The sequence below is a fragment of the Chelonia mydas genome, chromosome 8 (genome assembly GCF_015237465.2).
Source record: "Chelonia mydas isolate rCheMyd1 chromosome 8, rCheMyd1.pri.v2, whole genome shotgun sequence".
Classification (NCBI taxonomy): domain Eukaryota; kingdom Metazoa; phylum Chordata; order Testudines; family Cheloniidae; genus Chelonia; species Chelonia mydas.
The window spans coordinates 7359502-7373258 of NC_057854.1; the positions used below are offsets into that span (position 1 = coordinate 7359502).

General features: G+C 49.8%; 1 protein-coding gene across 3 annotated transcripts in view; it reads left to right on the plus strand.

Moving 5' to 3' along the window:
* FLT4 (fms related receptor tyrosine kinase 4) overlaps positions 1–13757 on the plus strand; it is a 98846-nt gene that overhangs the window by 24775 nt on the left and 60314 nt on the right. For all 3 annotated transcript variants that reach the window (XM_037907394.2, XM_043520878.1, XM_037907393.2), the window contains exon 2: positions 10261–10357. In XM_037907394.2, the coding sequence (XP_037763322.1) occupies positions 10261–10357 (97 nt within the window). The remainder of the gene's footprint in view (positions 1–10260; positions 10358–13757) is intronic.

Below are 13757 nucleotides of genomic sequence, written 5' to 3' on the forward strand. Positions count from 1 at the left end.
GCAAAGCGGGTGTAAAATGCTACACATTCAGAATGGTAATGATTTGCACCTGCTTTGCACTGGTGTAAATTACTGCACAAGGTGCAGGGCAATGGGGAATCAGTCTTCAGAAATATAGAGTCAAGTGGATTTAATGCTGGGGAAAGGTGCTAGTTCTGACAGCCCAGACTGGGAAAGTCTTCTGTCTCCACACCCTGTCCAGTCCTTGGCCTCTGCTGATTACACCATGGAGGGTGTCAGTTGTGTTAGAGCTCATTTTGATAGTGACTATTGTGCCCTGTCTCCTAGGAACTAGTTTAATAGAACTTGACCACCAACCCATTTCGTAAGAGCTGCCAAATAACCATCAAACAATGCACAGAGTTTCCTCCCATCTGGACTAAATAAGCTTTCCTAATGCCAGCCATCCTGTCTCTGCTACATATGTCTCATGTGGCTTGGGTAGGTAGCAAGTGCCCCTCACCTGCTTCTCTCTGCCATGAAAAACAAAGCTGAGAAATGGAGAAGGGTTCCTTCCTAGTATTTGCTTTGGACAGAGCTCCTTCTACAGCTAGGGTCCTTGCTGTCTGGAGAGTCAGTTTCGCTTTTCAAGGTGTCAGGAGTAGTTCGGAACAAGAAGATAAATTTCTAAGATGCAAACACACAAAAGGCAGTTCTGTCATTTTTCCCAACTCCAGGGAACCCAGGAAGGGGATGGAGCAAAGGGTCTTTCCCCTGGGGCTTGCAAACAGATAAAAGAGCTAAGATATCTCACAGCTGTAGATATTATTCTTATAAAAATGATGGGGGAAAGGAGCAGGAATTACCACTCCCCAGCAAGAGGCATGGGAGCCTGGTAGGGCTCAATAGGCTCTGCTCATCAACACAAAGGGAGATTGAGAAGGGAGTAGTCTGGAGAAGTTCAGGGAGAGCAGACTACGTCTGAAATGCAACAGCTCCCACCAGCCAGGAGTTCAGGCTCACAAATTCATGACACAAAGGTCAAAGGAAACTGAAGACACTTTAAAGGAGACCCCATGTCGTGCTGTCCTGGTGGCTCTGTGGTACCCCTGAAGAGAGCTGATCTGGATTCCCAGCTCCAGTCTCTGATTGCAGGAGGCTAGGTTCATCGTGGATGTCATATGTTCAGCCCCCGGGGCAGGGAGTGCTTCACTTTGTTCTGCACCTTGGATCAGCTATGGAATGGTCTTGATGGATTCTGAAGAGTATGTCACCCGGTCCAACGCTCCTTGGCTACAGAAGGCTCTCCAGGATGTAACACTAAGGCCACAGTCTGATTCCAGGTACACCTACATCTACAGTCAAGTTTCTCCCAATTTACACACTGTAACTGAGAGTGGAGTTAACCCTTAGAGCTCTTGAAATCTTCAAAGCTCTTTACAGACATTGGGTAGTGACTCCACTCAGCACCCACAAAGCAGGTCTGTTTTGGCATTTACAGATAGAGAAGCCAAGGTGATGAGGAGTTGAATGACACCCACTTGATGACTCCGGGTCAGAGCTAGGCTTAGAACCCAAGGGATCCTCCTGACACATGGTGCCCTGGTCCACCCACTAAGCTGCGCCATCTCATATAAGACCACATGGGAGAGGACTGTAAACTGCTGGGGCAGGAGCCCTGAACCATGTTGTGGGAACTGGTTACCAGATGTTTGTCTGGGTGGAGATGCCCTTCATAAACATAATGGTCCAAAGTCTGAGGCCTTTCCTTGGTTGTTACGAACTCCCATTGATGGGCAGTTTTGCCTGAATAAGATGAATGTGTCAGGATTTGTCCCTTTGCTGGGTGGGGGAGAAGAATGCACGTATGTTTCTTTTTAGCTTTGCCTTAGATGTGGAAAAGTCTGTGTGACAATTAAGTGTGTTCCATGCTTGGGGCAGGACTGGTGATGAGCCTCTGGTTCAGAGCTCTATCAGGGAAAAGAAGAACCACGCTGTTCAGTGTGCCCCTAGCCATGGGGCAGGTGGGGGGGAAGGGAAGGGGAGTGGAAATCTATGGCCTTGTCCTGACATTTCTGGTGCTGACATCCCCCATCAGCAGTAACCTCTGCTGTTGTTGACACAAGGAACTCACCCAAAAGGCCGTCTAGACATTCATTTGGCTGCCAGCTTCTCTGCTAATATCTGGAAATGCTCAGAGCTCAACTTGAAGGCAAACAAGGCAGAGAGGGGGGCTTGGGGAGGGAAATGCCAATTGCCTTGTTACAACAAAATAGATTGATTTCATTCCCCTTGTTCAACTTGGTTCCTTGCTCCTCTCCCCAGCGAGGAGCCACTCGGATTTGAAATGCACTTTCTTATTCAGCTTTTCCTGGTAACCTTTACCAGTGCCACCCTGCGTTGTCCCATCAGGGGTCAGACGGCCCTGTCTGAGCAGGGAGACGAGAAGGGCCAATTAGCGCAATGTGGCACCCCAGTGTAGCGTAGCTGCGGCCACAGTGACAAGAGCCAAGTGAGTTTCAAACCCGCTGGCGGTTTAGAACATGGGCAGTGTGGAGGTGTGCAATGAAACAGGAAGATGGTCAAGGAAGGGAGAGAGGAAATGGGGGACAAGAGAGGGAAGAGGAGCCTGAAGGGAAGACTATATGGGGGCCCAGACGGGGAGGGGGAGGGCCAGGGAGAAAGGAAGAGGAGATGTGGGAACAGCAGAGAGAGGGGAGAGGAGGAGGGGAGAGAGTCTGTGGCACTAGAATGGGGGTGGGAATAGGGAGCAGAGGGCTTAGGGTTAATGAACCCTTTGCTAAATGCTTGCGGCTCCAACTCTGGAAATACTTACTGGGGCCACTGGCGATAAAACAAACAGCCTTTTAAAAGTCCATTTATTAAGCGGCTTTGCAGAGCGAGGGGATATCTCCATCCTGGGGCCCGGTTGGGGCTGTACGATACTTAGGGGTGACTGCAGCCGGCGTGTTTCAGTCCGGCATTGGACAGGAAAGGAAGTCAACGAGAGGGACAGAGTGTGAACTAAATCCCTCTCCAGAGAGGAACTGTGTTAATTAACAGGTCGGACTCCTCCAAGAGGGAGGGAAAGGGAAATGGAGAAGTGCTGAAGTGGTTTGAGAGGGCTCAGAGAGGATCCCAGCAGGGCTTCCTGCTGGCCTGAGGATGATGGGAGCTCACAGGCTCTCACTTTTCTGAATGGCACTGACCGCAGCACGCTCACCTCTGCGCCATGAACGGCTCCACTTTCCCCCGCCCAGGCAAAGGCTCTGTTACTCCGTGGCTGACCATGGCTGCAGAGCTGCACAGCACTTCAGGCCCGCCCCCAAGTCCTAGCTGATGGTCCAGTGGCAATAGGAAAGGGCAGAGAATGAATTCACACACATTGGGCCCAACTGTCCTTTCTCATACGCTGGTTTAAATCAGGAGTAACTCCACTGAAGTCAGCCTGGCTGGTGTAAAACCATTTAAGGGAGAAGGAAATCCAGCTCCCTGGCTGTATTGTCTCAATGTGCTTCCAGCACTCTCCTTGTCTTTGTTGTAATCTAATGCCATGGAATTATTACCTGGTCGGACAAAAGAGTGAACGTTGGAGAAGTGCAGCAAGAGATGGTTAGCGTACACCATTGGTTGGCAACTGTTTTAGGGAGATTAGCCTTCCTTCCCTGGCAGTCCAACAGTCAGACAAGCTCGAAAGCTCTTCTCTCTCTCTCTCTCTCACCAATAAAAGTCGGCCCAATAAAAGAGATCACCTCACCCACCTTGTGAGTCCAACAGTGAGACAGAAGGGTCAGGTTGCAGAGAGGGTGGGTGACAGGGAGGGCCAGCCATTCCATGTCAGAGACTAGCCCTTATTCCGAGAGAGCTCCACATTGGTATAGTGATTTCAGAGAGCAGAAGAGGGGGGTTTCAAGGAGATTAAGGAATCATAGACAATAAATCCAGTAAGGATAAGGTCGCTGGTCTGCAGCCTGCCCCTTTAAGAGCCGGGTGCTGAAAGATCAAGGATAGGAAAACCGATGGGAAACGCACTTTTCCCAAAATAGACAAGGTGTGAGTGGCTGTGGAATCCTGCTTCCTCTCTCTATGTCCCATCAATCCAGCACTGTTTATTTTAATGTCCTGCTGCCAACTCACTTGGAAACCATCTTGAAAAAACAAAGATGGCTGGGGCTGCTGCATGCCTTTTTAATTACATTAATTCCTTCTCCACCTAAGTGTGTGTGTGATTTTAGATATCGCCCCCTTCACTGCACACAGACACGCACAAAAATTGCACGTCACTGTACATGTAAGAGTTGGGTTCCCTTGGGCTCCCCCTGTGAGATGAAGTGGCTGAGTGATAACTTGTAGACTCTCCTGGGGAAGTGGGAGCATTGTATTCGCATGAGGCATCTCCCTCACACTCTGGGATTTGCCAGAGACATGAACCATCTGTATGTCAGTCAGCTGACGTTTAATAGCAAAACCCAGTGCCAAGATCAACTGTCAGGAGAGTCAGGTTGTGTTGTGTGAGCACTGGGGAGAATTCCAGCACAGGGTGCATTACCTCGGGAACCTCCACCACATCCGTGCAGGCAAGGGATCCATGCTGAATGCGTCAGGGGGGATTTGGTGAAGGAGCAGGATGGGGCCGGGGGACAGAGTTGGGATGAGTTCTGATTCAAACTGTAGAGTGTCAGATGCCCGCGCTGAAGTCTTGGAGGTCAGTACCCCATCAGAGACCACTTGGGTGACCAGATGTCCCGATTTTATAAGGACCGTTCTGATTTTGGGGGCTTTTGTTATATAGGCACCTCTGACTCCCCACCCCCGTCCCGATTTTTCACACTTGCCATCTGGTCACCCTATAGAGACCACCGGTGACATGTACCCTCCTGCCCATAATCCGCCTAGTTACCCAAACTACTTATTTAACTCCAGCCCCCAGGATTCCCAGTTGCCGAATCACAGCTTGGGGCCTAAGGGTCACAGGTGCTTTTCTAGTTCAACACAAGAAGCTGCATCTAGAGGGATCAGGGAGCCTGGGAAACTCCCACTTGCTGTTACGAAAGGCTGGGATCCATGGGGAAGCTAACGGGGGCTGAGCAAGGTGGGATGGATTGGTGGGAGGGCCGGCTCCATGCTGGCTGGTCAGTCACACCGCTGTCCCCTGCTCAGGGCGATGAGCTCAGGCCATGGCGCATTCTGATGGAGCATTTGTTCCTTTTCCTGTTGTACTTGTGGACAGCCATGGACAGGATGCATCTGCAGGAATCCCAGCGTCCAAACCTGCACAGCTTGTACTTTTTCTTTCTTCCCCAGCCTTCCCTCCGCCCCCCGGTGCTGTTTTCTAACAGGTTATAAAGTTGCACATAAAGGGAGTGAGGGTTTTGTTTTTGTGGCTGTGGGTGCTCCACTGGGTCTTCACCTGGGTCTACGCTGGAGGAGATGCTCTGCCCCGAGCCTCCTGCAGGTACCCAGGCTGACTGCACCTCCCCGCTAGGGAAACAACCCAGAGCACCAATCTCAATCAGCTGCTGCTAACAGGCCTCACTTTTCCTAGGGAGGCAGCATAGGCATGGGACTTGGAGTCAGGAGCCCTTGGGTCTATTCCTGGCTCTGCCACTCACCTGCTGTGTGTCCTTGGGCAAGTCACTTCACCTCTGTGCCTCTGATGTTCCCTCCCACCCTTTGTCTGTCTTGTCTATTTAGTTTGTGAGCAGTTTGGGGCAGGGGCTTTCTCTCACTACGTTTATGTACAGCACCTACTGTGACAGTGCCCCTATCGCAGCTTGAGCCTCTAGGCGCTACTGTGCTATACATCATACTAACACATATAGCCATAAATACAAGGGGTGCAGCAGGGTGAAAGTCTTAGCAACTCACAGCTGATTGTTAACGGCAGCGAGCCGCACAGCTCCCACTGACTCCAGCTGGGGCTTAGGTGCTCAGTGCCTCTGAAAACCAGGCCCTTGCAGAGACAGAACTATATAGCAGCTGAAGCATCCCTCAACATTTCCCCAGTACAATCAGGGAGCTGGGACCTGCAAATCAATTTCCGACTCTTTCCCAGCAAATTAATTATTAGGGTTATTTAATTTGCTGTCAGTTAAACTCACCAGATCCGGGAACTGATTTATTTTCAGGCCACTGCTGAGATCTGGAGCTTCCAGCTGGTGAAGTGGATTAATGCACTCACCTTTCTGCTCTGAAGAACTGGGTTCATACATTGCCCCGGTCACAAACAAAACATGTGGAACTGGTCAAAAATGCCTTTTATATTTTGCGGGGAATTTTTTTTTTTAAATAATTTTTTTCAAACTTGTTTGTTTTGTTCTGTTTTGATTTTTTCAATGAAAAACTGTAAGCAAAGCCCAAAGCATTTTTAGTTTTTGAAAACCATTTTCGGTAACAATTTTCAGTTTTGAAAACCTACAATTGAATATTTTTTTAGCAAAGCTCTGACCATTTCAGTTGCTGGGGTCTAGTTTTTCATCTAAAAAACTGGCGGGGGGGGGGGAGAAATGCCCCAAACGAAAGATTTCTATGCACATTTCTGTTGACACAACACCCCAGCCAGATGTCGAAATTAGTTTGGTGATCTCAGCCTAGATCTTAGTGGAGCTCTGCTACGGGGAGGCCTGGACCAGCAAGGAGTCCATGCAGGCCTGAGAAGCATTGCATAGCTGTGTGGGGACCCAGCACTGGACTAACAAAGGGATTGTAAGTCTGGATTGAGCTGCATTCTCAGAGCAGTGCTGGGACCAAAGGGAGGAGTATCAGAAGGGGCTAAAGGTCTGGACTGAATCGCATTGGTGGGGAGGGTGAGGGGGGATGTTCAGGCAGTGCTGCAGGTCAAGCCCGAGGTACATTGATGGAGGTGCATAGGAGAAGCTTAGGCTCTGACTATGCAGATACTTACCCATGTGCTTACCTTCAAGCATGTGAGTAGTCCCATCAGGCATGCAAACGCTGCATCTGGGAGCAACCCTCCCTGCCTGGGGTCCACAGATCTGTCCCATAGCGGGGCTCCTGCTAGCACTCTGAAAATAGCTGTGTAGACACAGCGGCTCAGGCTGGAGCTTGGCCTGGGGGTGGGGTGGGCTTGAGAGCGTCCGAAGTACTATCTACACAGCTATTTGTACAGCTAGTGTGAGCCCCACTGACACTGCTCGCTCCCAGATGCAGTTAGACATGCCCATTGACTCCAGTGGGACCCCTCCTGGGAGCGCATTGCCTGTAGGGTCAGATCCTCGCACAGATCCTGCGCCGTACCTGCCTGCTAGAGCTGCAGAGCTGCTAGCCCACTGCATTCACTCTGAAAGGGCGGGAAAATTCCCCCCAACAGACAAAAAGGGGAAGCTTCTCGGAGGGTAAATAATAGCACCCCGTGTCTAACTGGTGCTGTCAGGGCTCCCATGTTTTATTTCAGGGGTGGGCCACAATGTAATGGCGCTTGCAGAGCTTGGTTTGTTTTCTCCATTCATGCGCTGGGACCTATTCACGGGGCAGGTACTGCAGGGCAGTGAAGAGTCTCTGCCAGACAGACTGGGTGCTCGCTCGCCATGTGGAGAGCAGTGTCTGCACAGGGATAGACATGTCCAGCAGTAATAGGAAAGACAGATTTGTATTCAGACCAGGCTTGTAGCAGAGAAGCTGTATTTTTTTTTTTAATAAATGTTGTTATATTTTTCAGCGATTTTATCAAAAATGCTTTCAGTTATTTTCACAAGCATGGGGCACATTTTTTATATGTTGTCCAAAGTCCCTTTCTATCTTCTTTTCTTTTCTTTTCTTTTCTTTTCTTTTCTTTTCTTTTCTTTTCTTTTCTAACAACGAGTTGTTTAAGTGATGGCCTCTGGTAGATAGGACACTTAACCCCTTCTGTCTATGCCTCCTCTCCTTGTCTTCCATACTCACTCACTCTTTCCCTTTCTCAGTCTCCCCCTCACTCCCACACTGCCATCCTCTTTTGCCCACACGTTGCCTTATCCTCTTTCACTCACTCGATCTCACCCTGTGCCAGGGTTTCAGAATGCATAGGCGAGCCCCCCAAGTTGGCACACTCCAATCGGGTTGCCTGGGCAAGGTCAGAGACCTGTTTGAAAAGATGCTCACCCTGTCTGTCTGTCCCGCTCGCGTGCACAATTCTCTCGGGGCCTTTTTCTCATGTCTATCTCTGGCAGGCCCTCCAATCCCTACCACTGTCTCTTCAAATCCTTTATATCTTGTTCCCCTCCCAGGCATTTTTTTATAATTAATTATTTGCCGGGAGCTGACAATGTGCTCAGCATGACCCAAGGAACAAAAGGCAGGCAGTGCCTTCCTCAAAGAGCTTTCAGTCCAAACAAGGCCGACTTAGGGCAGGCCAGATCCACTGAGAAGCCAGAGGAGTGGCTGACTAGGATCTGCTTATTTCGTTGTAAGTGATGAATGTTGTTGACTCATTGCTTACAGGTTTGTGGAAGAAGTGAGTCTCTTGGAAGGATCTGAATGAGCGAGGAGGGGGGCAGTGTGGACGGGAGTGGATGTGCGTGCATGCTTGTGCTTAAAGGGCAGTGTGGACAAAGGCATGGATTCCTTTAACTCAGCGAGGAGATCACCTGGTTCTGTGCTATGAACAAGTACAGGCATCTCATCACAGAGCCAACCCGGGAAAAGCTGACCCCATCCCAGTCATTGCGTATCACAGGAACAGGAAAAGAGTGATTGGGAGAACAGTCCGTCAGTCAGAGCCAGAGCTGGGCGATTGCTAGCGCTAGCCCTGTTTCCATAGACACAGCCAGTCACGTGACCACCGTCAGAATGACTTCTAGGCGGGAAGGAAGTGGAAAACAATTAAAAACCCAGGCTGTCTGCACAGAGCTCCGTTACTGGAGGCCCATTCACACAAGGTGGATGTTACTCTGCACGTCTCGCAGCTGACTGCGGGAGCCTGTCCCAGCCTCCATATAGCCGCTTCTCATGTGCTTTTCCAGACTGTGGCTCAGTCCCAGAGGGAGCCAGTAGTTTCACCAGATGCTTTCTTTCTTTAGCCTTTTCCATATCCTCAGTCACATTGCTATCTAACATAAAACCAAACTCACCAGCCCTGGAGCAAAACCTAGCTGCCCTCCCTCGGCCAGGATGTTAACACGATGGCCAACCCCAGGAGTTCAAAGCTCAGTCTCGTGACTTTTGAGGCCTGACTTTGGTTTAAAAACCAGGAGGCTTTTAATAATGCATTTTTAGTTCTTTTTCTTTGCCTCCTTCGCCTTTAGCATGCACCTGGGTCACATTTTAAACTTTCTTTTGCAATCTTGAGAGTTAGAAACTTTTTTTTTTAATGAAAGCCATGGGGCTTTCCTAATCACATCCCTTCAGAAGCAGGGGCTTTGAGATAAGCATTAAATATCAAAAGGCTCACGTTAAAATCAGGAGAGTTGGCCACACTGTGTTAATGAAAATCAATGGTTATTTACCTTCCACTAACTGTGGTTCTTCAAGATGCTTTCTCAGTGTGGGTCCCTCTTATGGTGGACATGTGTATCAGATGCATGGCTTGTGCCCTGGAAGAGGGATACACACAAGACTTGAAGAAGAAATTAATTATATTGTGTTCACCTAGCCAAACAACGACTCTCCCTGCATAAGGGTGTGTAATTTGTCTCATGGAATTCTACTCCACCAGCCATGGAAATGGTTCTGCCTGAATCCCAAAAGGGATAACATCCTCCCAGACAGTCTCAGTCATATCCGAGAGAGTCCATAGTTAGGAAAACATTCAGTGTAAGTGTGAAAAGATGCTGTTGCCTTTTGAGAGCCTTGTGTTGAAAGGTTTTCCCCACGTCATCAGTATATATGTAAGAGTTCTGCGTTTTTAAATTGGGGGTCTGTAAGCAGATGGGATTCGCACCCAACTTCAGACAAAACTACCCGGACTCTGGTTTATTACTAAAAGGGGTAATTCCAAAACAATACTTCATGGAATCTCAGCCTCAACCAGCTCTTGAGGATGGGCTGTTCCTAGATTTCCTTCAACCCAGACATAATCCTCTCTCCAGGCCTCATCTGCTCCTGTGTTTTCTTCCCTCAGGACCTGTACCAGACCCTTTGCTGGAGAACTGCTCCCTTATGGTTAGAGTCTAATGAACTTCACTTGCCCCAGTGAGTCAGCAGTAAATTAACTGGGGGCAACAGAATCCCACTGCTCTGTTACAGAGTCTTTCCCTCAGCAGGCCTGGTCGCTCTCCTACATTTACTTAGACTGGCTTCAGAGACCAAACCAAACTAACACACAGCGGAGTGACCAGATTTATCACATTTCCGCATTGCTCCTTCTCTTCTTTCTCTCCCCAGATCTGGTGAGAGGCTACTCTATGACCCCACCCACTCTCAGCATCACCGAGGAGGAACACACCATAAACTCCAAGGATACACTGACTATTACCTGCAGGTAAGAGACAAATACAAATGTTTTTGGGTAGCTTACCTGGGCCAGCTCTTAAGTGCTCAAAGAAAAGTCCAACAGGAGGTCACCAGTGGAGTCCCTAGCTTCAGGACAGCTGGAAATGGGCAGTTTAAAATGGCTTGTTAGAAGTCTCTGCAGATATTCCTGGTTGACGAAGCATCCCCTGAGATGGTGGTAACCTCCATTGCATGTAGGACCAGCTGGAAGCAGCTAGTAGAAGAATGGGGAGCTGTTTGCATGATCTCACAGGTTCCATTGTTGGCTCTAGAATAAGGTGTTTTCCTTACCATCCTCCTCTTCCTTTTCTGTGTGATAACCTCTTTGGCACTACTCTCCCTGCAGTTCCAGCTAGTTCTGGCTTCTCTCTGGAGCAAAGGGTGCCAGTCATTTGGTGGTTTTATGCTGTGGAGAAATAGAGACTGGGGGGGAGAAAGCCACCCTCATCGATGACTGTGACTGTGTCCAGAGTCCCTCCTTGTTTTCCAGCAAGCAGGGGGCTAATGCCTTGCTTAGTCCTCATACAGATGGGCAAGGCAAGGCGGTTGTGGGTGGATGGCCGCCGTCAAGCTCTCAGGGAGGGATGGGTAACTCTACAAGAGGAGCTTGGCAATCAGAAGGAGAAGATGCCTTTGAGAAGACAGAGTTCTACACTGCCTGGACTGGTTTGCCCCACGCTGGGATGTTTCTCCGTTTATGCTGCACACGCTGCCCTGCAGCCCTTAAGGGAAAATAAATCCGTGGGGAGAAAGACTTTGCTGGCTCAAACTGGGTTTGGCTGGTGAACCAATAGTTTTACCCCAACAACTTAAAGTGACGGGTGCCAGGATTTGAGAGCATGTCTCCAGTGGTGGCATGCAGCCCGCTGTGCCACTGAACGCCCTCAGCAATAAGGATTACAGTGGCGCGTCCACTCCAAATCTCTCCGCAAGCACGTTACGTTTGTCCACTCATCTTGACATAAGATTATCTAGCCTTTTCTTGAACACCCCTCATAACTGTGCACCACTTGCAAGTCATTTGTTATCCTGGTTCTGGGGAGCAAGCGGAAGGCTAGAAAATATAGATGAAATCAGTGGGGTTCCTCATGGGTTCAGCGATCTGCCTGCCCAGTTCTCTTTACAGTGGCCGTGCCACACTCTCCCATGGCTTCATTTGGACCTTGGTAGGTAAAGGAGAGAGACAGTGTAATTGGTCTCTGTTTAGGGGACCTGTCTTCACATCACAAAACCTACTGTACCTCAGTGGAACCCTTCTGAGCAGGGAGGCCCAGGAGCGGACGGGCATGCCAGCGGTTGGAGCGCTTCTGCAGGGGCAGCATGGAACATGCTCGTGCTCCCAGTGCCCATGCCGTGCCTTCTCCCTGAATACACCCTCCTTCGTTCCTTCGCAATGGCATGTCCGCACACTAGGAAAGCTGCTGCAGCATAGGTGGCGGTGCCTTCCCAGCTGCAGATCTGGCTTGAGAAGGCTTCCTGCCGCGGCTGAGCAGGAAGGGTCCGGGCTGGCATCTGACATATTGCAGGGTGAGTGTTGCTCCACCTCTGAGCTGGTGCAGCGTGCATGCCTGACCTGCTGTGAGTCAGTGCTGGCTGCTGATGGCAAGGCTTCCTTCTGCTGTCCTGTACACTCTGGAGGGAAGCTGGCTGCCAGCTCAGATTTCACCCATCTTGGCTTTTGCATGCGACTGTGGAAGCCGCACCCTTTTGCCCCCATTTGCAGCAACACACGCAAGGGCAGAGCTGAACCCCACACGTAAGCATATGTATAGTTATCCATTACCTCTGTGATGTGCACTGCACGAGACACAGAGCAACACGCTCCCTGCGATGGGCTAGTCGCCAGCCCTGACCCGTCCTGCTCAGCCATGGAAGGAAACCTTCTCAAGCCAGATGTACAGCTGGGAAGAGCAGGTATCCTTACACCAAAGCAGGGCAAGGGAAGTGATGGATAAATGCATATATAGAGTCCTGTGTTGCTGGTTGATCTAAGGCAAAGACGATGTATTCCGGATAGAAATGGGTGGGTAAATAAAAAATACCCCCTGCCAGTCAGTGCCCCTGGCTGTCCTGTATGCATATACTTGCCTGTTTAATGTGCTGTGTGAAACCCTTCTCTTTAATTCCACCCCTCCAGCACAGGAAATAGCAGTTATGCTAACATTGTATCTGTAGTTATACCCTTATTATGTATCTATGTACATGAAAGGAAACCATGGGGAGCAGAAAAGAGTCTGATTTCCAGTCTGGACTCTACACAGAAAGGCCTCCTTTGCCAAAGCAAAATGACCCAGACTCTTAGTTAGCATCTGAGAAACAGAAGAAACTACCCAAATAGCTTACAGCTTCCCCCGTTCCCTGCTGCTGACTTCAGCTCATCTTTCATGCTCGCTAGGAAGACATCCAAACTGCGGGCCAGGATGGAAAAGGTAGAGGCAAAAAAGGAGCAACTCTGTCCTGAGCTCCCAGATGTTCGGGAGACTACATGGCCAGTCAAAGATCGGGGGGGCCTGCAAACAGCACTAAGGGAGAGGGATCCCTGCACCTTCCACAGGATCATGAAAACTCTGCCCACTTGACATCCTGCTTCCCCTCCGAGTAGGACATGCTCCCTACATTACCCCGAGAATGATCACTTTACAGGGACACTCCACAGACGCTGCTGGAGTTTCCTCTCTGCACCTTCGGCGTAGTTCAGATGCTCCCCCTCCTCCCATGGAGCTCTAGGGCTGGTGTTTCTATCGCATCTCAAGGGGATGACTCTGCTGAGAAGGCAGTTACCTTATCATCCTCACCCCCAACTGCTCCGTCATTGGAATGAAAAGCAAATCCGTACTGGTTCATACGTCGTTAATTATGCCCAGCTGTGTCTCCAAGTCTCCCCTGGACCACGGACCACCCTGAAAAGACATGGCTTACATTAATGGGAGCTGAAGGGTTATGGCAGCAAAAATATGCAGCTTCCAGACCACAGAGGTGCGGGGGAAGAGAAGAGAAAAGGGGGAGGGTGCAGGGGTGGGCAGGGGGAGATTGTTGAACTAAAATGATGTCCTTTCAGATTAGTATCCAGTGACCCTCCTGCTGGGAGTCAAAGTGGAGCTGGCTTTTGTTTGTCCATGTTGTAACTCCTAGAAACTGTCCTTTTTAGCTGCCTCCCATCCCTGTAATACAAGGCTGTTAAGCAGTGTTTAGGCAGAGAACTGCACTCAAGCTGGCTTTTCTTTCCCTGCACAGACAGTGCCGGGCCCCATATAAAAAAACCTCTTTTGCTTCTGGAAAGGGGCATCAGCTCTGGGCCCTTGGGTTGCCCATCAGCAGAGCTGAGCAATTGAGTCCAAGCATGTGATGGAGTAGGGACAAAGGGGTGAGGTCCACACATACAGCACATC